At 36.3% G+C, this 24,249-nt stretch overlaps 1 protein-coding gene and 1 non-coding gene across 2 annotated transcripts in view; both read left to right on the forward strand.

Moving 5' to 3' along the window:
- PARM1 (prostate androgen-regulated mucin-like protein 1) overlaps window positions 1–23,978 on the forward strand; it is a 118,190-nt gene extending 94,212 nt beyond the window's left edge. Inside the window, exons 3-4 of the mRNA XM_049790299.1 lie at window positions 6,858–6,936; window positions 22,617–23,978. Of these exons, the coding sequence (XP_049646256.1) occupies window positions 6,858–6,936; window positions 22,617–22,701 (164 nt within the window). The 3' untranslated portion in view covers window positions 22,702–23,978. The remainder of the gene's footprint in view (window positions 1–6,857; window positions 6,937–22,616) is intronic.
- LOC126033322 (U1 spliceosomal RNA) lies at window positions 9,984–10,147 on the forward strand. The gene has a single exon (XR_007504430.1). It is a non-coding gene; the product is annotated as a U1 spliceosomal RNA (small nuclear RNA).
- Window positions 23,979–24,249: the final 271 nt, after the last annotated feature.

A 24,249-nucleotide genomic window follows, 5' to 3' on the forward strand; every position in this document is an offset into this window, starting at 1 on the left:
CATTATTTATTACTATTAGTATAATTGGTATTGTTTAGAGAAAAGATATGATGTATGACTGTTGCTTAAAGAAAGCAGGACTTCTTTCTAATCTAATACAGGAAATTTGGGTTCACATGGCGATTTAAATAGAAAGCTCTTTAATTGCCTCCCCATTCCTCCTCCAACACTAGTACAGACACATGTTTTAAAAAGAATTTTATAGAAGCAAAATGTTTCTATCTTCTCAACAACCTTCATGGAAGGACGCTCCATATACTTTTCATACTCTGCTCATCTTCTCTATTTCTCACTTAATCTCTGGACTAGCAAGAGGAAAGAAAAGAACAAGAATATTAAAAAACAGTCAAGAGATTTGGTAAATACTGTTCTCAAAATAGATCAGAAGCACACATTTCCCCAGTACTCCCTCCAAGTGCTTGCAAAGCCCTTCTGAATCAGCTGACAGTAAACTTTATAAGGAGAATGTAGCTCAGGAATCATCTACTGTGTTCTGTGAGACTCATTTTTGCTTCACCTCTGGAAGCCCCCATCACTTCCTCTGCCTATTTTAAAAAAAACTTAATAAAATGCTTTTTCTCCTAAGGCTCTTGGATTCACCCCATCACATTTTAATATTCTCATTTTGTATACAATGAGCAAGTTTTCTGCCAGAGGTCAGATGAAATGTGTGTTTTATTCTATGTTGAAAGGGGGGAAATAAGAAAATCCTTCATTGACAAGAGTCCCCAGAGGACTTTTTGAATTTTTGCAAATATTGCTAAATCCTGGAAGATAGAAAGACATTCTGAGGTCACAGTGAGGAAAAAGGGGAAGGAGGGTTTGGTTAAGACAAGGGCCCCATCTGAGTGTGGTAGAAGTCCTTTATCAAAAGGAGGGAAAGGAGTCTGATAAAAAAAAAAAGGTGCCTGTCTGGTATGAGCTGCTGGTGTGAGAGTGACCTTTGAAACAGGAAGAAGCAGTTTGTTATAAGACTTGTTGGTTCTCAGAACAAAGTCCAGGCTGACCAAGTGTCCAACAGGAGTGTGGTCTTCTGGAAGTTTGCCCCGGCTACTTGAAGAATATTATCTAACTATTCTGACATATATTCCTAAAATAATTCTCCCTAGCTTGGGAATCCAGAGAGACTCACAAAAAGCCTGTTGCAGTGGTTAAACAAGAGCTATTCATTTGGTTTAGGAATATTTAGGAATAAATATTCAGGTAAGACTTAAAGCCAAGATGGGGACCCTGCTGCTGTGTAGTAATGTGCTAAGCACCATTATTTGTATCAAAGGCTGTCAGGGCTGGAGAGATAGCACATGGGTTAAGGCGCTTGCCTTGCTTATAATCCACCCAATTGACACCCTGATGATACCTTTAATTCCCCCAGAACACCACCAGGAATGACCCCTGAACACAGAGCTATTAGTCATTTCTGAGCCCAACCCACTCCTCCAGAACAAAAGGTCGCTAGTTAGTAATCTCCTCTGTACTCACTCTTAGTTACAGTCACCATTTCAGCTATGTGCCCACTAAACTAGCTACTATGCCTGATGCTTAAAATATGAAGAAGAGGTAAGAGATACAAGATTATGATGATATTAAAATCCATCTTGGGGAGCTGATAAATATAATCCAGAAGCAGAGACAAATTGCTGAGAACAGACAACACCCTGAATTTTTTTGGAAAGATTGGAGAAAATACATCTGTAAAAAAAAGAAGTTAGCTAATTTAAGAAAAGGATCAGGAACTGTAACCAGTATATTAATCAATTAAAAAAAAACAAAGCCTGAAATGAAATAGCTTGTTTGATCATTTATCAGATAGCCAAATCAACTCACTATTTTAATCTCTCTAAGCCTAAAATTTCTCATCTATAAAATGAGTATAACTCCATACCTCTCATGGAGAGATCTCCATGTGATGACAATTTAGAATTCTTACCACCATGATATCTTAAAGTAATAGTACAGTTTAATTCTTTAATAATGCAAATGCAGCTATTTAGAGTCCTTTCTTTTAGATTGTTATTTAAAAAATGGTAAAATGATACCCGTAGAGGCATAGTCTCTAGAAATGGGAATAGTTTTAGATTGCGCCAATTTTGAGAAGACTGGCTCATAAATCTTGAACAAACCTCTAGTTGGGCAGAACATCTTGGCACAGTGTAATGTGCTAGCAAAGTGAATATTCTTGCATATTGGTTTATATAGTACACAGATAAGTTCCTCCCTTCTCTGAATTTATTCTGATTCCAGTGTTTTACTGCATGAGTCACAGCCAGTCTGCAACTCTAAAATTTCAATAAAAAAGATTTCAAATGCCAACTATCTATGCACCCCCCACCCCATTACCCACCTGTTATCCATCTCATCTCCACAGCATCAGTCCTGCTCTGGTCAAACCTTCATTTTCCCATTTTCTGTGCCCTTTGGAAAAAAAAAAAAAGAATAAGTAGGAGGAAAGGTGGAATTCCAATCTAGTCTAAATAGAACTCAAGGGATGGAAGTGACATTTGTTTTTAGGAGGAGAAAAGTAGATCTTCTCAGTTACCAAATTAAGTTGTGCTAAAGCTATCTCAATTCCTCCTCTGCTCAAACCAGGATGGCCCAAGGCACAGAATGGTACTGAGTTAAGTTCCGGCTTCTTCTGGAAGTAGTCATGGAGGTGATGTGAGCTCAAGATGGTGACACTCTAAGTCTTGTGCCTGATAGGTCTTTCCCTCCTAAGGACCTTGGCTCCCAGGCTAACATCCTCTAAGAGTGGAAGGTGGAAGAATAGTGAATGAGAAAATCTGAATATTTAGTGTAAACTCTAGGGCCTCCTGAATTCTGGCTTCTTTGGGCAGTACTAACCTTCTGAAGAGCCCTTTGTTTATCTGTCCTCAAGGAACTTCAAGTAATAATCACCTGCTAATTTTTTTTTTTGGTTTTTTGGGCCACACCCATTTGATGCTCAGGAGTTACTCCGGCTAAGCGCTCAGAAATTGCCCCTGGCTTGGGGGGACCATATAAGACGCAGGGGGATCAAACCCCGGTCCTTTTTGGCACTTGCAAGGCAGACACCTTACCTCTAGCACCATCTCACCGGCCCCTCACCTGCTAATTTTAGCTTTGATTGTGGGGGGCTATCCTCTGTGAATCAGGAAGGGTGACCTGAGGAGATCCCTTTAAAAGAGTGGTGTTACCCCAATTCACATAAGGGGAAACAGATCATTTTCTTACATTGTGTAAAAAGAAGAGAAAGGGGAAAGTGAGGGAAGAAGAAAAGATAAGAGAGGAGAGAAGGGAAGAGAGTAAGAGCAGAGAGGGGACATGGGTAAAGGGTGGGGAGGAGAGGTTGGAAGAGGAGAGAGGGAAAGTGGAAGGAGATGGAGGGCAAGACTTGAGTTAGAAATTGCCTAATTTATTTATTTTTTTGGAAGGTGTTTGGGTCACACTCGGCAGCACTCAGAGGTTATTCCTGACTCTATGCTCTGAAATCGCTCCTGGCAGGCTCGGGGGACCATATGGGATGCTGGGATTCGACCACCATCCTTCTGCATGCAGGGCAAACGCCCTACCTCCATGCTATCTCTACAGCCCCTGCGTAATTTATTTTTATGAAGAGGTGGTGTATAAACCAATTCAGTAAATCAAAGTCTTGGAAGAAACTTAACTGCCTAGAATTAGGGAAGAAACTGAAAAGATCAAACCTAAGATTTTCTATAGTCTGACCTGGGGCAGAAAAGATCTTTTTATAGGAAAGTCAACTATATACTTTCTCTTTCCAACTTTTGTAAAAGAGATTAATTTAAGGATCAGTTTATAAAACTGCATCCACTTGCAATCATGATATCAATTAGATCATAAAATACCCCCATCAGTTTGCCTTGCAGTAATAGTCTTCATTTCACAAGCTCTTAAAAAGTTGTTGATCAGTGTGGACTTGAATTCTTCTAATTTCAGCACAGTTCTGAGAATGAGAAACCATGTACAAACTTATGAAGTAGGACTGGAGATTTTCTAGAAAGTCTGATCTTAAATAGATCTACTCAATCAAATCTGTACATTTCAGCATTAAGTTCCAAAATTCCACCTTTACTGATAGTCTTTATAAAGAGGAGATAATATGCTAATAAATATACTAATATATATGAAAGGGATTCTGGGAACAATGAGATGAATGTATGTATATATTGTCCCAGGAAGGTGAAAGTTCCTAAATGGCACAGCCTGATCAATCTTCTTCCTACATATATCAAACTCTGGACTTAGCTTCAATGTTAGCATATACTACTGTGGCTGTCTTACAAATTCATAACTAGGAGAACATGAGTGCTTTCTTTGGGAGTTCCTAAAGGATTAATAATTAAATCAACTTGTTTCTTAGCTTTGTTCTAACACCTTTTGTAAAAGAACTAGTGAGACAAATAGTATACAACAAACTATTTATAGGTAAATAATGTCCAAATTATAAATCTCCAAAAGTGAGTCAAAGTTATCACATTTTGATATTTGGTACACTCAAGTCCAGGATGATAAATTTGTATAGGACTTTAGATTAATGCTCATTGCATCCTATTCAATCATCAATGTTGTGGAAGAGAGTAGAACAAGTCCTCTTTCTCCAGTGCTGCAAGAAAGTAGTACATGAAGAGGGTTAATTAATAAAGCATGATTATACAGAAAATAAGGACAGAACCTCATAAAAATAATAATGATTGCAGTATAATTAGACTCCAGATCTTTGGTGCTTTTTCCAATGTGTTTTAGAGTCCCATTCATTTGTTAAAGTAGTAAATGATTTTCCAGCAGCCTTAAAAAGGCAAAAGAAACCACTAATACCAGTTAGTGCCAAAAAGTCACTTTAATTCTGAGGAGACAATAACTCAATTGATTCTTGGTATGTCTAAGGTGAAATAAAACTGAAGTATATACATTTATAGTCCAAAGCTCACACAAAAAAAGTGTTGTGCTTCAAATTGTAATTTTTGGAAAGAGTATGGCTGTTCTTATAAGGCTACATGCTCAAAAGATTTTTTTTAACTGCCCATTAATAATTGCTTTTGGAATTAGGTTTCAAACTATACAATAAAACATTCATGTTTCTTTATAATTGCACCTGGTTATTTCTACAAACAAAACTGAGTGTTACCTACCAGATTTGGTATATATACTAAAACCAATTTCATTCCCTACAAAATCAAAGTCAGCATTTAAGTTGGAAAACCAGACATATTCCCCAAAGAAGAGTTTCACTACAGTTTGTGTGTGTGTGTGTGTTTGTGTTAGAATGCTTTTATGCTAAATTCAAGTGTTGGTATAGGAAATTCCCAAATTCCCTTCCTCAGACACAACTATTTTGCAACTACTTATGGAATTATCTAGAAGAGAGTAAACTCGAGTGGTCATGGAGTAGTATTTGCATAGCTCCTACCAGGAGTGATCCCTAAATGCAGAACCAGACATAACACTTGAGCATCATTAGGTGGGGCACCAAAACAGAAAAAAAAAAAAACTAATGGAATATACAAATAGAAGCTGCAAAGCTTCAAGTCAGAGGGAGAGAGATAGATGATAGATGCAGAATAGTCTCATTCATGGGTTTTAAGAAAAAAAAAACATTTTTGCAATAATTCTCAGAGACAAAAGAGAGGGCTGGAAGGTCCAGCTCATGTCATGAAGCTCACCACAAAGAGTGATGAGTGCGGTTAGAGAAATAACTATATTGAGAACTACCATAACAATATGAATGAATGAGGGAAGTAGAAAGTCTGTCTAGATAGAATACAGGCGGTTTGGGGTAGTAGGAGAAAGACTTGAGACATTTGTGATGGGAATGTTGCACTGGTGAAGGGGTGTGTTCTTTACATGACTGAAATCCAACTACAATCATATTTGTGATCAAGGTGTTTAAATAAAGATAGTAAAAAAAGAGAAAAAAGAAGTTACAAAGCTTAAAAATACAATGAGATCACTGAATAATGAATTATCCTATGGAAGACATAATAAAACAGAGGTGTGGAATCCTGAGTTCAACAATAGAGCAATGGTACTGAGAACAACAAAGCAGAGAGGGTTATTTTTTAAAATAAAGACATTTTCAGAGACTTCTGGAACAACATCAATTGGAATCATGTCCACATTATAGGCATACTAGAAGAAAAGGAAGAATTAGAAAAATTATTTCAAAAAACAATGTTTAAAAATGCCCTAATCATGAGAAGGAAATAGATTTCCAGAGATAGGCAACTCAGAGTGTACCAAATAAGAGGAACCTAAGGAGATAAATACCAAAACAAATTATAATTAAAAATGATAAAAATATCTGGTAGTGAGTACATAATTTTGTACATTAATTGTATATCTTAAACACTGATAATAATGCTATTGTAAATTATGATACTTCCATTTAAAAAGGTTAAAAATTAAAAGACAGGATATAAAAGCAGTAATAAAAAATTATTTTTGTTACATGCACAGGAGTTTTTATTAGGCTATTAGCAATTTTCAACATAATGTTAGGAAAGAGATAAGCAATACAAGATGTACCAAAAGGCTAAAGGAAAAATATTATATATTTGTGTATATACATATGCTTTATATATACTTATTAATATAAAGTGACACATTAGGATATTTAAATTGACTACAACCTTGAACAGCAGTGGCAGCAATAATAGATGGCTTCATTTTTATAATCAAATTTTACTGTGATCTGTTCTCTCAACTCCAGGCTATGCAAATGTCTTAATAAATATTGATCATACCCTGAACCTTGCCTAACAGGAGAATCATTTGGTAACAGAATTAACTCCTGCATTTACTATAGCTCCGAATTGAATAACCTCTCTTGGTGTTTTTTTCTTCCCCTGTGCTCTCCTCCTTCATAGGCAGTGTCGCTGCCATTACAGTGACTGTCATTGCTGTGGTGTTGCTGGTGTTTGGAGTTGCAGCATATCTGAAGATCAGGTGAGGCATGCTATACTCTCATTATGCAGAGAAGAATTTTATTTTGTTGGCTCCAGCCTGAGCTCTGTTTTGCTGAGTGCTTGCTTATTGATAAGTATCTTACTTTAAGAAGTACTGGCAGAGAAGTGAAACTGTTCACTGTAACTGCACTGGATAGAAATAGATGAAATATTGGCAAAGTAGAAGGCATAGACTGAAATATATAGCATGATGAGGTAATGGAATGAAAATGACCCTGAGTCAGGAGTCTTAGGCCTTGGCTCTCTGCCCTTAAATGATGTCATTGCAAAAGCCACATGTCTCCTGAACCTCAAGTTTTCTCTTCCATGATATAGGATAGAGTGGAGTACTCTTTGATTTCTAAATTCATATTTCTGAATGTTGATGCATATTTATATACCTAATCATTAATGAAGTTTTTCACTAGTTCTGCATGCAACACATAGAAGACGTATCAATTTCTTTTCTCCCTTGAGATTACATTCTTATATTTTTGGCTTAAAGGTATTTTTGTCTGCAATGAATGTGATCACAGATGTTAACTGATTTCTTATTTTCCTTAGCCAAATAGAACATTGAAGTATTCTACAGATTTTCAATTTTAATGCTTGTGGCTCTGTAAATTCACAAAGGGTCAAAGTCACAGTATTCACAGAATTACCTTCATCTATAAAACCCCAAACTGCAAGTTACAGTCTGATTTATCAATCTGTACAGCAACAAAGGACACAAGAACATATGCAACCATGATGGACAGTCACATGAACTCCAACATATTTCTCCTGTCAGCCAGAACCTTCTTTATGGAAGTGCTTCTGACCCTGTTACAATTTCCCTTTAAAACCCTAGTGGGGCCAGAGAGATAGTACAAGGTGAAGGCATCTACCTCACATGCTGCTGAACCCAGTATCCCATAAGGATACCTGATCACTGCCTGGAGTGACCCCTTAGTGCAGAGCCAGGAGTAAATCCTTAGCTCTACTGAGTATGGGTCAAACCCTTTCCCTCTAAGGGGCCAGCTCAGTAGCACAGTGCTATCTCCTGCACATAAAATGAATTTCTAACTCTAGGTTGGTCCTGTCATTCATAAGCCTATTCTGGCCTGGCTCTTCTCTCTTTTTCTCTTTTTTTTTTTTTTTTTTTTTTTTTTTTTGGTTTTTCGGGCCACACCCATTTGATGCTCAGGGATTACTCCTGGCTAAGCGCTCAGAAATTGCCCCTGGCTTGGGGGACCATATGGGACGTGGGGGATCAAACCACGGTCCTTCCTTGGCTAGCACTTGCAAGGCAGGCACCTTACCTCTAGCGCCATCTCACCGGCCCCTCTCTTTTTCTCTTGACCATTGATCTACAGTCACCCTACCTTTCTGTGTAGTTCTTAGAACACGGCAGGTTTTTTTGTATCTACAAAACTTTTGTTCTTTTTGTTCTCTCTCCCTAAATTGAAGTCCTTCTAGCTCTTCCTTGTTAGTGGCCTTCACATCACACCCTGCAGGGGAACATTTACTTCACTTGTTCATTTATTCTTTTATGCCTGAGTTATACTAAGTGATTGCTTAATGTTAACAATATGCCCTTGGAAATGGCAATACAAATAAAAATATGCATAATGAAATTAATTTGACCAATTATGTACCTCTGAGACATGGTTTTGTTCACAAAAAGAAAATGACCAATCTTCTAAATAAAGACCTCAAAGACTGCTAAGATTCAAAAATCATTTTCATTCATTCATCCATTCATTCATTTTCCAAACTCTTGTCCAGTTTAGTGTGCCAGTGCCCAGAGTTATCCTGCTAGATGAGAACATGAAGCAAGACCCACCCCTGGATAGGATGCCTTTCTATCAAGGGCACACTTATTGCCATACTCTCTCCAGCTGGGACAATTCAGACACATCAATGAACTGGTTGTAAATATTTTGGGATGTGGGCAAAAAAACAATTGCATGCAGATATGAAGAGTATGTACAAACTCCACACATCTAGTCCTGCTGCTGAGAATCAAGGTTTTATTTTTTTTTTAATCTCTTCATACTGAGTGAAGCAATGTAATTGAAGACCGGCTATCACTTTATCCTAGTTACATTCCCTGCCATTTTGAGTTTTATAATTTTTTTGATTTTTCTACTATCTCTCTCATAAGAATGTAAACCCCAGGAGAACTCAGATCTTAAGTGGACATAGTGCTGGACACTACTAAGATTGGCTATAAGTCAAGTAATGAGTAACCCCGAGAATACAGTCACATGTACACAGTGTGTAAAAACATCCAACCATTCCACACAGTCTTTGGCTTCCTCTCAAGGTGTGTATCCTTCCTTCTGTTTCTACCTTCCCTTTTGTCTTCCTAGATTGTCTTTTACTTTTCATTTTTTACGTGTATCAGTCAATCAAATTTTTTATTAACATCACCTGAATCTAAAGTACAGAGATAAGGAAAACTAGCTTTCAAAGACAAACTGGGAATTAAAGATCTTTTGCTTCTAATATGAAAAATTATCATAAAGATATTTTCAAGTACCTTTATTTAGAAAAAAAAATTTTCTTCTGATTAAGTCTTTATTTTCTTGATCTGCAAACTAAATTTTATAAATTATTTCTTACCTGGATGACACTCTATTCCAGCTAATCTAATTTCTACTGTATAGTTACAAAGATACTGTGTTTTAATTATAACTTGATACTGCTTTTATAAGCTGCTATCAGAAAATTATTTCCACTTTACTACAAAATTACTTTTTTTCGATGGGGAAGAGATAAAATAGAGACAGCTTTTGGTAACCATTAGAATAGTGTTCAACATCTTTGCACAGCCAGGCCAGCATTTGTCCTGCAAACCGGTCCACAGACCTGCATTTATGACCAAGGTGTGATACCAGTAGTTTTTAACCTTTTTACAAAGGTGTAGTGGTGATTGAAAATCACTACTTTGAATTTCTCTGAATCACCATAGATGAGTTTTTGAAGGTCTTTGTCACCAAAACTATGGTTTGCTCTAGACTATCTACTATATACTTGCCAAAATGATATTAAAATAGTCTATGAATACTTACCTGGAAGGTGAAATACCATGATCACAAAGGTGGTTTCCCCAGGGCAAGGTTTATCCATTGCACTCCGGATGTGCTGACCCCTGCGATTTCCCCAAATATGGGAAATTCAACTACATAATTTTTGGTAACAGGGGACTGTATTCATGCTCTTCCCTGAAAAAATATATTTTTTAAAATAATCTACAGATTCTTGCTTTCAAACAAAAACAATTACTTTTTTTTGTTTTTTGGGGGGGTCACACCCAGCAGCACTCAGGGATTACTCCTGGCTCTATGCTCAGAAATTGCCCCTGGCAGGCACAGGGGACCATATGGGATGCCAGGATTTGAACCACCATATTTCTGCATGAAAGACAAACGCCTTACTTCCATGCTATTTCTCCAACCTCAAACAAGAATTTTTTAATTGAATCACCCTGCAATACACTGTTACAAAATTGTTGTAATTGAATTTCAGTCATACAAGGTTCAACACCCATTTCTCTATGGCATCCCTCTTTTCTTTTATTATTCTCTTTGCCCCATTCCTTTATTTCAGGGAAGAATTTTTATTTACATCTCAAATCTACCGATATCTAGAATATACAGGTACACTAGAATATGATAAAGACTGCTAATCGAACAGAGATCTTAGTTAAAATCCTACCTACATGTCACTTTCTAGCAGACCTAAAGCTATTGAGTTTACTAATTCTCATTTACTCTTTTACAAGAGTCTCACTAGGTACTTTTCAAGTATATGGTACTATTGTCCCCAGCAGCAGAGTTGTCAACTGAAATGGACCTTGTCAGGGAATTGCTTAGTTGATAGCATTAGCCTTGTTGCCTAAAGCTCTAGAAACAGAATTTACTGTGTTTAGAAAAATTTGTTATCAGATCATTAAAAGTTCTAATGAGCACAGATTAAAACAACACTAAATTTTATTTTAAACAGTTAAAGTTTATTTTCTTCAGGCATTCTCAACATTAGATAAACTCATTGAATGATTAAATTGAATTATTATTTGTGTCTTTCCTCCATATAAATCCACCCCTTGAATGCAGAAAGGCCCCCTGTGGAGTAAATATAAGATTGCTTTTTATCTCTTGTACTACAAGTGTAAAGATGGGGAAAGGGTAAAGGATCAGCCCTCTGTTTATAAACCCCCTTAGGAAAATCCCTTTCTGCTGCTGTTAATTTATTTCTGCAAAATAATAAAAAAAAAAAGGAGGTTAATAACACTCATGAATCTTAAAAGCTGTGCGAAACCCTCTTCCAGTATTATTTTTTGGAAATTTCAGAAAATACCAATCACTCATCAAATATGCAGTTAGTTCAATTGATATGTTTGTGTGTATTTGATTGTGAGTGTGGTTGCTTGAGGGCAAATTTTGCATTGGATGAAAATTTGTTATGTTACTATCATTTTAGATTGCTAGAAACAATAACATGACAAGAAGTCTGTTGTCTGTGGCTAAAGTAACAAGTGGTTGAAATGAGAGCCCATAGGGAATCATTAGTTTTGAGCCTGTAATTACTGACTATATACCTGCAAAAGAAGAGACCGCTTGAAAAAGCAGTTGCACAACTAGAAAAAAAAAAAGGACATGTCTCTTTCACTCTACTGATTCAGTAGTTTTACCTTTTTCTCAAATTTCCAATTACCTCTGAAGGTATTTCTAAACTCAGTACCAATTTACTTTCATACTCCTATTCTTTAAGACCTGTAAAGTCTAGGTTTGTTGTTTTTTGTTTTTTGTTTTTTTCATTTTATTCCGTAACTACAGAATCACCTATTTCTGTAATCTAAGGCACCCTGGGATATGGTTTACATGAATTATTTATCACAGAGATAGTGAACTAGTACCAATGGATAGGGATCTTGCTGATAGCCTATGCAGACTTCTACACCTGCCAGGAATGATTTCTGAGTGCAGAGCCAAAAGTAAGCCACATACACTACTAATTGTGTCCAACCTACACCCCACAAAAAAATTGTCTCAGGGCCTGAAAGACATTACAAGTGCTTGTCTAACTTGAGTCATTCCTAGTTCAATGTCCAGCTTCTGCATATGGTCCCTGGAACAACTCCAAGGTTCACTCCTTAGCATAGAGCAAAAATAGCTCCTGGACATTAACAGTTGTAAACCAACTCACCTCCATGAACTTCCCCAAATTTCCCAAATTCTTCTCTCTTATTGGTCCTCCCATTTTATTTAGCTACTATGAAGTAAAGATAGGAATGTATACTTTCAGATAAGCTTAATACTAACCTTTCTACTTATTATGTAAATGGCATTGGGCAAATTACAACTTTATTAATTTCTTCATCCACATGCAAAAATGAAAGAATAAAGCCTATTTTTTAAGGTTGTTTCATATGAAATGTTGAGGATAGAACCTGAAGAGTTTATGTGACAGATAAAGAATGGGTAGGTACAAATTTCTTAATCATGTTGTTCTTAGTTTCTTCACCTAACTCAGGATTGATATATGAATTGAATTATGATAGATTAAACTCCATGCTGAGTACAAGGTAAGGGCAATAGAAGGACAAAATACAGTTATAATTGTTAAGAACAGTGCTTACTACTTAGATGCTTAGTAAAATAGTAATTACCATTGATAGGTGTTGTGTATGTAAATATTTTATGGAATTATTATGTTACTGATCCTACCCTGATCGGTGATCGTGCCCTACCCTAAGTTGTGACAGGGGCTGACCTGCAACAGATAGGCATCAAGGACTCAGAAGAGAGGAGGAAGAAAAAGGTGCAGCAGCCCAGATTTGTAATTGTGCCTACACAAATCTTGTTAGTTTGTTTGGAGGTCATTTTTGTTTTTTAGTTTGCAAGGTGTTTTAGTTTTGGTGGGTTTTTGTTTGTTTTTTTGGTTTGTTTGGTTTATTTATTTTTTAAATAATATCTTTATTTAAGCACCATGATTACAAACATATTTGTAGTTAGGTTTCACTCATAAAAAGAACACCCCCCCCATTTACCAATGCAACCTTCCCACCACCAATGTGCCACATCACTCTCCTCCCTCACCTTCTGCCTGTATTGAATATAGTCAGTCTACTTCTCACTCATTACTATTGTCATGATAGTTGTTAGTGTTGTTATTTCTCTAACTGTACTCACCACTCTTTGTGGTAAGCTTCATATCATGAGCCAGTCCTCAAAGCCCTCATCAATATTGTCTCAGGGCATTATTACAATAATGTCTTTTATTTTTCCTAAATCTCATAGATTAGTGAGACTAATCTGTGTCTATCTCTCTCCCTCTGACTTATTTCACTCAGCAAAATAGTTTCCATGTATAGGAAAATTTCATGACTTCATCTTTCCTGATGGCTGCATAATATTACATTGTGTATATGTGCCACAGTTTCTTTAGCCATTCATCTATTGAAAGGAATCTGGGTTGTTTCCAGATTCTGGCTATTGTAAATAGCACTATAAGAATATAGTTGTTCAGATGGCATTTTTGTATTGTGTTTTTTTCTTCTAGGGCATATCCCTAGGAGTGGAAAGCTGGATCATATGGTAGCTCAATTTCATTTTTTTAAGGAATTTCTGTATTACTTTTCATAAAGGCTGAACTAGAAGACATTCCCAACAGCATTAAATGAGAGTTCTTTGTTACCCATATCCCCACCAATGCTGATTATTCTTTGTGGTGTGTACCAGTGTATATTGTGTGAGATGGTACCTCATTGTGTTTTGATTTGTATTTCCCTGATGATTAGTGATATGGAGCATTTTTTCATGTGCCTTTTGGCCATTTGTATTTCTCTGAGGAAGTGTCTGTTCATTTATTCTCCCCATTTTTGATGAGGTTAGATGTTTTTTTCTTGTTAATTTCTGTCAGTATCTTGTATATCTTAGATATTATCCCTTTATCTGATGGGTACTGGGTAAATAGTTTCTCCCATTCTGTGAGTGGCCTTTGTATCCTAGTCACTATTTCCTTTGAGGTGCAGAAGCTTCTCAGATTAATATAGTTCCATCTGTCTATCTCCACTTCCACTTGTTTGGAGAGTGATATTTTCTCCTTGAAGCTGCATTTAAACTCAGTGTAATGAACTGTTTTACCTACATGTTATCCTTTATGCCTTATGATTTGAGGTCTGATATTAATGTCTTTAATCCATTTGAATTTGACCTTTGTGCATGGTTTTAGATGAAGGTCTGAGATTGTATGCAGAATTACTTAGGGCTTACTCTTGTCTCTGTTCAAAGACTGCTTCTGGCAGTCTTGGGGGACCATAGTTTAGTGCTGGAAATTAAACCCAGTTTGTTTATGTGCAAGGAAAGCACCCTACTTTCTGTACAACATACTTTGCTTTAACTTTTCTCTATTATACTTTTTACAAATTTTAGATTTGTGATGATCCATTGTTGAACAATTCTCAACATAGCAACATGTGATGATGCTTAGCAGTTTTTATTATTAAAGAATTTGTAGACATATACATTTCAGATAATACAATTGTCTACCTACCATGTTCCAGTATACTATGAACACATCTTTAATGTTCACTGTTAAACCAAAACATCCATGTAAATTTCTTTTGTAATATTTGCTTTATTACAACAGTCTGAAATCAAACCCAAGTATCTCTGAGAAGTGCCTTGCACTATTTTGGAAATTTCAATGGTCCCAAAAATATGCCTTAGAAATTATGTCCAAGTTATACATTCACAAATAGAAACTGTCTCTAAGCAGTCTTTATTTGAGAGATTGTGTGAAACTTTCAAAGAGAGCAAATGCGCTGCCTCCCTCATGAAAAGGGTTATCTTTAGTTAGTGATGATTGAAGTATGAGGTGACTCTGCTTCATTTGGTTTAAATTGGCTCAAAACTGTTTGGCCACTGAATAATTCCCTGAGCATAAGATTATATCTGTTATCACCAGCAGTGTGGCTGCTGCTGCTATAATTAGTTGTGCTGGTAACCCACACAGGCAACACAGACTGTTCTTTTCACAAAAATAAATGTGATATTGATCTATAGATACAACAGGGCCTATCTCTTAAGTATCTTATTAGAAGTCGTTTGTTTTACTTGAGTTCTAGTTATTTTATTTTATACTCTGGCTTCTTTCTGGTTGTTAGTTAAGTAGTTTGTTGGTTGTTAGCTAGCTAGTAGTTGGTTGTTGGTTTGTCAATTAGCTAGCCAGCTAGTTAGTTAGTTAGTTAGTTAGTTAGTTTAAAAAAATGCCCAGATAGCTGTGACATCTGAAAGCCTCCAGATTTGGTTTACAACAGGCTGACTCAGATCAGCTTGTGACATTCTATCAATCTAATTGACATGGTTCTCAATTTAGTAACCCTAATCATCAATGAGAAGGCTTCTTAAAAAAAAAGGTTTCTTGGCATCATCCTCATAGAGTTGGAAATAATAAGTCAGTGTGGAGTCATGCTTTGGCATTTCTTAGCAGCTCACAACTGAGATCAATGCTACTAATCAGTGGACCATATTTTGTATAGAGCAGCACTACCCTCACCTCTAAATACGTGCTTTGTTTGAGTTTCCAAGAACTAGCGCCATGTTAATTATGTATATTTGAATTTTGATTTTGAACATTGAACTCTGAATATACTAATCTAACAAGTATATTAGTATATCTCCTGTATTATATATATTAGTATATCTCCTATAATACTAGTATATCTCCTATTATATCTCCTCTATACCCTAATTGAAAGTGCTTGGTTCATTTATCTAATTTCTCTGATTCAAAAAAGACCTCTTTAGGAAAGCTTGTCCCTCCCTTTTTTGTTTGTTTGTTGTTGTTGTTGTTGTTGTTTTGATCACACCCCACGGGTTACTCCTGGTTGGTTGTGTGCTCCTGGCTTGGGTGGGGTGGGACCATATGGGATACCAGGGGATCAAACTTCAGTTTGTCCTAGGCTAGTGTGCGCAAGGCAGACGCCTTATCATTTGCACCACCACTCCGGCCCTGCTCCTTTTGTTGGTGAGTTCCTTGCTACACATATCAAATTTGGGCCTCTCTCTTCTCCACACTGCAACTATTGTATTCTCTGCCAGTCTTTTCCACTAGAGGGATAAAAAGTTGCATAATAAATATTTGCTTGCTGAGTAAATGATTCCAAGAAGGAAGTCCGGGGTGTGGAAGCATTATTTGTTTGTTTAAAATCAAAAGAAATGGGAAGGAGATCAACAATGGATTTTGCCCAGATACTTCACGTCTGATCTTATTTATAGATAGATGTTCTGACGTACAGGCATATTTTATGACAAGTGTCTACCAGTTTGATATCTAGCAGATAAATTTTTAGTAAATTTCATTTGACTTTTCAGAGCACAGATGACTATATGAAGATAAATTTGAAGTAATCATTTTTCCAAAGAAACCCAGAGTATGGAATAAGCGCTTTGAAAAATGAATGTTTAAAGATATTTCTACCATTGGGATTTGCGTAGAAAAAGACAGAACTGAGATGATTGTTGAATTATGATACTCATTATGCCTTGCTGTATAAACTATGGGCAAATAAATTCCTCCCTAATAGACAGAGTTTTCTTAGCTTCAAAATTGTAATTTATAATATTAATGTGCCATGCATTATGGTAGATGATAGATCAGTAAAGCTCATTAAAAAATATATACCGGGGGGGCCGGTGAGGTGGCACTAGAGGTAAGGTGTCTGCCTTGCAAGTACTAGCCACGGAACGGACCGCGGTTCAATCCCCCAGTGTCCCATATGGTCCCCCCCAACACAGGGGTGATTTCTGAGCACTTAGCCAAAAGTAATCCCTGAGCATCAAATGGGTGTGCCCCCCCAAAAAAAAAATATATATACCGGTAAGAATTTTTTGTATTATCTTTTCAACTTCAATAAATCTAAAACCACTCCATCATAAAAATATATTTTGTAAAAAGAGTATTAAAATAAAATAAATAAAATATTTTATTTATTAAAATAAAGTAAAACAAAGCATTACTTGCTCCTACAGCAGAGCATTTCATGCAACCATTTTATGCAATTCTATTTTGCTTACCTGCCTGTTGAATGTCATTTTAGTGAGACTTGCCCTTACTTTCATATTTAAAACTATAAGCCCGCCAAATTATAATTGGGAATTCTTCATTTCCTTCCTTGCTTTATATTATTTACATATATTGTATATATATTATATTATATATTTATATATAATATTATTTTTGTATTATATTTGCTTTATATTATTTTCTATTACATTTATTTCTATCTACCATACTGTTTTCATTATCTTATTTATTGTTTCCCTAACCAGTGAAATTATAAGCTCCCTGGGATAAAAATTTAAATCTGTTCACTTTGTATACAAGAATAGGATCTAATAGTTAGATTTCAATAAATATTTCAATTAAAGAAACAGGCAAGGAAATGACATAGAATTAAAGCCACCAATAGGAAGAAAAGAAGCATGCAATAAAAAGACAGTCATGGATATCCCAAATTAACCTTTTTAATGGATTATTAGACTTTAGGATTTATTTACTAATGGTAAGAGAGTCACAAATTCATCCATTTAGAAAACACCTCTAATGTGTGTTTTATAGAACTAAACACCAAATTCTTATTCAAATTTATAGCTCTAGGGGCACTTTTGATGGAATGGCAGACTCAGCTGACAAAAGAGAAGAGGACTTTAGAAGGGGTAACAATGAACAAAGTGGGAGGCTTGGTGGAGAATTGGTGTTAACATTTAAAAGGAGAAAGGTTTTCTAAAACAGCTTCAAACTTAAGGAACATAAAACTCTTCACCTATTTTCAAAGTCAATTGAATTATATTAAATATTAATGCCACAGTTATCTTAAAAACCATTATTCAGTTATGGCAAATGTCAACACATTATGTACCAGTTGTCATCAAGGAAGCATCAGTAATAAGGCATAGTGAATACTGCTTCCTATACTTGAAAATAAAAGAGTTAAATTATTTTTTCTCTCTGTATTCTCTGTTACCTAACTTAACTGTACAATAGTAAAAAGTGTTGTGAATAGGCACAGTACCATCAATTAATGAGAGAGTAAGTTCTGTACTGAGTGCTGTATACCCACCCATCTTATGGGAGAAATTTAACTATAACTCACTTCTACAATATATGTCTTTAAGGGAGAAATGATATATTGCCCTTTGTTTCCTTTAGTAAAATATTTTCACTTTGTCACAGTTATATTGCACACTGAATTATTATAGCACATTGTTTGTATTGACCAAGTAGATTTTCTATAAACAGTTTATTTCCTACTAATTGCAGCTTGTTATAATAAAATCTTTATAAAAGAACTGTTGAATCATGAAAAACATTTTAAAAGTTCTGAAAAGTAATATGTAGTATACCCTTAAGTAAATTTGCCCTTTAAGGGGTGCTGAGGCACAGCAGGCAGAAAACAGAACAGGGACCAAACTTTATAAAGGAACTGAGTAAATAATAAATAAGACTAACCCAGTGATGGTGTCATTCATACAGAGTCTATTCATATTGAAACTAGATGGGGCATATTGCATTATCAATACAAAAAAATCAATTTTTTTGTTTTGTTTTGCTTGTTTTGGTTTTGTTGTGGAGGAGGGTCACATCTGATGGTGTTCAGTGTTTATTCCTGGCTCTGCTTAGGGATTGGCCTGGCAGGGTTCAGGGGATCATATTAAACCTAGGGCATGCACCTTACCCACAACACTATTGCTCTGGTCAGCAATGAAGTTTTACTACCAGTTTAGCAGTTGAATCACATGGATAAAGTCACTAGATTCCTTGAGCCTCACTTTCTTAGACATGCAAGTGGCAGTTTTTCACCCTGTAGATGCCAATTATATCAATCTGAACACTTCCCTAATTACATCTAATACATCCATCAATTATGAAGCTCTAACCTAGAGAGAATTTAAAATTACTACTTTTCCTTTATCTCACATATTTGAATTTATATAGGTACATGCACACACGTGTTTGGCGATCTTTCTCTAGTATTGTGGAATTTATCCAAATATGGCTTGCATCCCAGATCACATGCTCCTTGTTTAGAATCATTAACATATTAAAACAAACCTGTGGGTTCAGTTCATTCCATTCATATGGTTTATTATATTCATACTTTTTGCCTGTCACATTTTTCCCAAGTTACTATTCATCCAAGTAAATGTGCAGAGAAAACTGAGTAAAACAATCCATTTTCCCTTTATTTTACTAGTGTTTATATCAAAGATGCCTTTTCCTAATGCTTCATTATTGGTTATAGCTCTGATTTCTATAGTAACAGTCTCACATAAAATAGCATAAACAACAAAACTTGAATAAATTTTGTTTGTTGGTCTTGGGTCCACACTTGGCAGTGCTCAAGACACATTTCTGGCTCTCTACTCAGTGATCACTTCTAGTAGAGCTTAGGGGACTACATGGGAGACTGGGGATTGAACCCAGGACAGCTGTGTGTAAGGCAAGCAGCATACCCACTGCACTATCTCCCTGGCCTCCCTGCTAAACACAATAATATAAGACACTAGATTTGGGGGCCAGAGCAGTAACTATGTCAGGAGAGTAGTTTCAGGAGCTCCTAGTATGGGGAGGCTCACTTATTCACTACTACTTGCAGATATGCATGTGTTTATATAAGTTTCATTATACAGAAACAAAACAGCAATATTGGGTGGTAATTACTGTGCATATATGTGTGTCATGTCTTTTACACTGTTTTAATTCTTCTAAAAATGCCAGAACAACTTTTTTTTATTTTTTTTATTTTATCAGTGAAGAAACAAGGGCCTGAAAACATATTCAAGGAGAGACATCTAATTATTGACCAAGTTGACATTTTATAGGAGTAAAACTATATGATAGAAATAAAATGTGAGAAGTTTAATGGCCATACACAGGGGTGAGACAGGGCGAGACAGCCCATTAATCAAGGGAAACATTTATGAGGTCAATGTGCACCAACCCAGCAGCAGTAAAGCCATGATAAAGCATAGACCTACCTTCAGTTTTGTAATTCTCAGATTTTTACTTGTGAATTTTATAGCTTTTTTTTGGTCAACTCTGCTGTTAAAGAATTTCATTGTTACTGGAGTTGTTAAATGTGGGTGATGTGTTGGAGATGGATGGTCATTATCTTTTCCTCCCACTCTCTGATCCTGTTCCAATGGACCCAGGGTGTGTTCTATATAGTTTCTTTCCTTTTCGGAGCCACAAAAATGCATATAGGTCAACAGGGGGAAATAAAGTACACAGTGAAATAACCTCAAGTTCCCAGACATATAGAAAGGGCCAACTAAACAAGCCCTTTGGGTGGACATCAGAAGTTTTGTTTTGTTGTTTTGTTGAGGGCCACACTCAGCAATGTTCAGGTGTTAGTCTAGATGTATTCTCAGGGATCACTTCTGGAGTGATGATGTGTGAACCCTATGTGTAGCCAGGGATCAAATCCAGGTGTTGTACCCACTGTAACATTGCTCTGACCCTGGTTTTTAGAATATTGAAGGCTAAAACTTTGAATGGTCTTATGAAGCAGATCATTTCTTTTCAAGTTGATGTAAATAAATTTCCAAAGAGCCACAGCAATTAGCTTAAGAACTGATCTAGAAAAATATTATTATGGCTCTCAAATGTATTTCCAGTTTATTCAGTTTTCACCTGAGAATAAACAGATAATGTAGACATGTTTGTCTATGAATAGCATCTCTAATTTCCAGTGACAAGGTGTAATAACTCACATACCAGTGTAAACCTCAAGGTACCAAATTCTCATTTTGTGGTGTTTCCCAATCTTGTTATTACATTGCAATGACTATGGTCATCTCTAAGATGTTTCCACTTTGTGAATAAATTGTTTAAAACACATTAAAAGGGTTCAGAATATAATTGTACCGAAATGATAGTTCACTGCATGCAGCTGACCCCGATTCAATTCCTAATACCTATCTGATCCCCCACGGTTTCTAGGAGCAATCCCTGAGCACAGAATCAGCACTGCTCTGTGTGAATCAAAACAAAGAAACCTCCCAAAGTAAAAAAAATATATATATATATATATATATTTGCATGTAATATGTATGTTAATGTAGTTTATGGTCTTTTCAAAAATGTTTATTAAAGATTTACTATTTCCAGGTATTTATTAAATGCTGAAGATACAACTAAAATATGCAGAATAATAATAATATCATAGTCTAGTGAGTCAATAATAGTTAAAGTAAATGATAATGTACTAGAAGGTGATGAGTATTATTGTGAGAAAAATTATGCAGTAGTGTTAGTAGTTGAGAGTTTCAAGTTCAAAAGGAAGTCTTCACTGAGTAGGTGACATCTGAGCAAAGCCTTAAAAGATCAAAGAAAGTGAACTTTGTAGATGTCTCAAGTCAGTGTTCTCAGGGCAATGAGAGAACAGTTAAGTATCAAGACCCTGAGCAAGAGAAGTGCCAAGCATTAGGGGCCAGAGCAGAGAGATTGATGTGAGTAGCAGAGGAAACATGAGAATCTTTAGTCACAGTAGACATGCTTAGAATTATAAGAAGCACCAGATTCTGTGGGATCTAGAACGACTCTGAGATGAGGATCAACTCAGTGGATTTGGACAGAGGAATAATAATGATATGACATTGTTTTCTTAGAAAAATAATATTTAGGAGCTGAAGTGATAATACAGCAGTAGGGCATTTGCCTTGCATGTGGCTGATCCAGAACAGATCTGGGTTCGATCCCCGGCGTCCCATATGGTCTCCCAAGCCAGGAATGATTTCTGAGTTCACAGCTAGGAATAACCCCTGAGTGTCATCAGGTGTAGCCAAAAACCACAAAAAGGAAAAGAAGAGAAAAAGAAAAATAATATTTGTTCTGGGAAAGTAGTTAAAGATATTACCATTGAAATAAGGTGGAAATCTATTCCAGCAAACTGAATTTGGAATACTAGATATTAAATTAGGGGACATATTTGACTCATAGCTTTGTTGACTGACTACATTAATTATTTGGGGGGGCGGGTTGGGTCACACCTAGCAGCACTCAGGGGTTACTCCTGGCTCGACTCTCAGAAATCGCTCTTGGCAGGCTCAGGGGACTATTGCCAGGATTCAAGCTACCGTCCTTCTGCATGCAAGGCAAATGCTTTACCTTCATGCTATCTCTCCGGCCTATATTAATTACTATTTTTATTCCCACTTTCCTCATCATATAAATAAAGATAAACAATATCAGCCCCATGACTTTATTTTGAGGATCAAACAAATCTTGACTATTTAGAAGCAAATGCTGTATATAACAAAACACTACATAAAATGTCTGGAGGAATAGTGACAAAATTAGTTACTTTAGGGAAAATAAGTCTAGGATCTAAGTCAAAATTCCAGAAATGCAAACTTCTCTTTTAATTACTTCTTATTAAATGGTCACAGAAGTGGATCCTCCTCTTCTTTTCTATGGAAAATTCCAGTCAAATTCCTAGAGGCTCAATTCTGTCAGGGGCTTGTGGAATGGGGCTATCATGTTGATTGGCCTCTGGCCAAAGGAAGGTCCTAGTAAAGTTTGTTGTATTCCTCTTGTTGGTTCTGTGAATCCCAATTTAGTCTATAGTGCCTAGGGATTTCCTTGGATGAGCAATTTTTCCAACTAACTCCTTTTTTGTCTTTCTAGGCATTCCTCCTATGGAAGGCTTTTGGATGACCATGACTACGGGTCCTGGGGAAACTACAACAATCCTCTCTATGATGATTCCTAACAGAAGAATGAGACCTGGAATGTGGAATAACTGTTCCTTATTTATAAGTGCTTATCCAGTAGAATTCATAAGTACCTGATGCACATTGAGCGACAATCTTAAGCCCTGTTTTATTGGTATGATTGTTCTGTTTTCCTCCCTCACCTCTGGCTGCAACCCTTTCCCCTTTCTGATCCAAAGAGAATCATTCTTTAATGGTGTGTGCAGGCTGATTTGTGATTAAAATGAGTCAAGCTGGAGAAAGCCAGACCAGATACCCATGGTAGAGACAACTGCAGCCACCACAGAACCCACTTTGAGAAGTACTGAAGAAGGATTCTGTTGTTCTATCAGGAGTTACTTTTAGAGGCACTTTTGATTTGTGGTATTTCCCAACTCTTAATTTAGGAAGTTAACTCTGCATTAAATAACCCTGCAGGAAAAAGGAATGAGTATTTGAGAGGATTTCTTTTTGTCAGGAGTGAAGAAGCCAGAGTTTCTCCAATTCTGTTTGAAATCTCTTTTTAACTGGTAGAGTCTGACAGAATGTCTAGTTGACTCTGCAGGCCAGTTAGAAGCTCTTCTGAGTTGCCTAATTAACTGAAAGGAAACCAGCAAAGTGCCAGGTGAGTTCCATGAGCCCAGGGGCAATGTAGCAGGTTGCTGTCATATCTCAGTGTGCCCTATACCTGTTCCCTACTCCAGGCCACCTGTCTGCTAAGATGCCAGTTCTAGTAAACCACAGGATTTCAGCCCACAAGCTTCAAGCAGAGCACAGTTCCACAGGAGATGGTTATGAGAATTAAGCTGAGTTGTAGAGTGAAAAGAAGCATGCTGTGTGATCATTATGATCAGAGAGCGAGTGTGGGGAGTGAGTAGGAGACAAGGTAGGGGCTAGCATTGAGACTCCCTAAGAAAGTCAGCCCTCCAGCACTGTCAGAAATATTCGATTCTGGGCTGAACCTACAGAATCTTGCTTTATTTCCATCAAGTAACTGGTTCACTGCTGTTTATTATTATAAACTTTTTCTGAGGTATTAGTCTATCTTCAGTTGCTCAGAAGGACATTTCCATAAGAAAAAGACAACATGATAATACTTTAACCCTAATTATCTATTTACCTTACTATTTCTTCTCTTTAATGTTTTCCCTTGGGTATATAGTCTTAAAACTTCTCATTACATGTTTTTATAAAGAGTTGATCATTTTAAAGGTAGTGATTCTCAACCAAGAGTTTATTTTGCTCCTAGTCCTCTCATTTCACAGGAAATATTTGAAAATGGGAATGGTCTAATCTGTCACGATCTGGGGATGCTATTAGTGAATAGGAGCCATGGATCTACTAAACATCTGCAATGTATAGGATAAACATCCCAACAAAGAATTTGAGAAATTTTGATTGATTGTTATGCCCACAACACAGTATTACCTTTTAATTTTTAATTAAATAATGCACTAAGTGTTTTTCTTTCAATGTTAAGTATGCTAGTTAGTAAGCTGTTTGGAGCATACATGGTTCCCTTCTATTTCCATACCATTTTCTCAAGAGCTTTATTTCACGGCTATGAA

The sequence above is a fragment of the Suncus etruscus genome, chromosome 16 (genome assembly GCF_024139225.1).
Source record: "Suncus etruscus isolate mSunEtr1 chromosome 16, mSunEtr1.pri.cur, whole genome shotgun sequence".
Lineage (NCBI taxonomy): Eukaryota > Metazoa > Chordata > Mammalia > Eulipotyphla > Soricidae > Suncus > Suncus etruscus.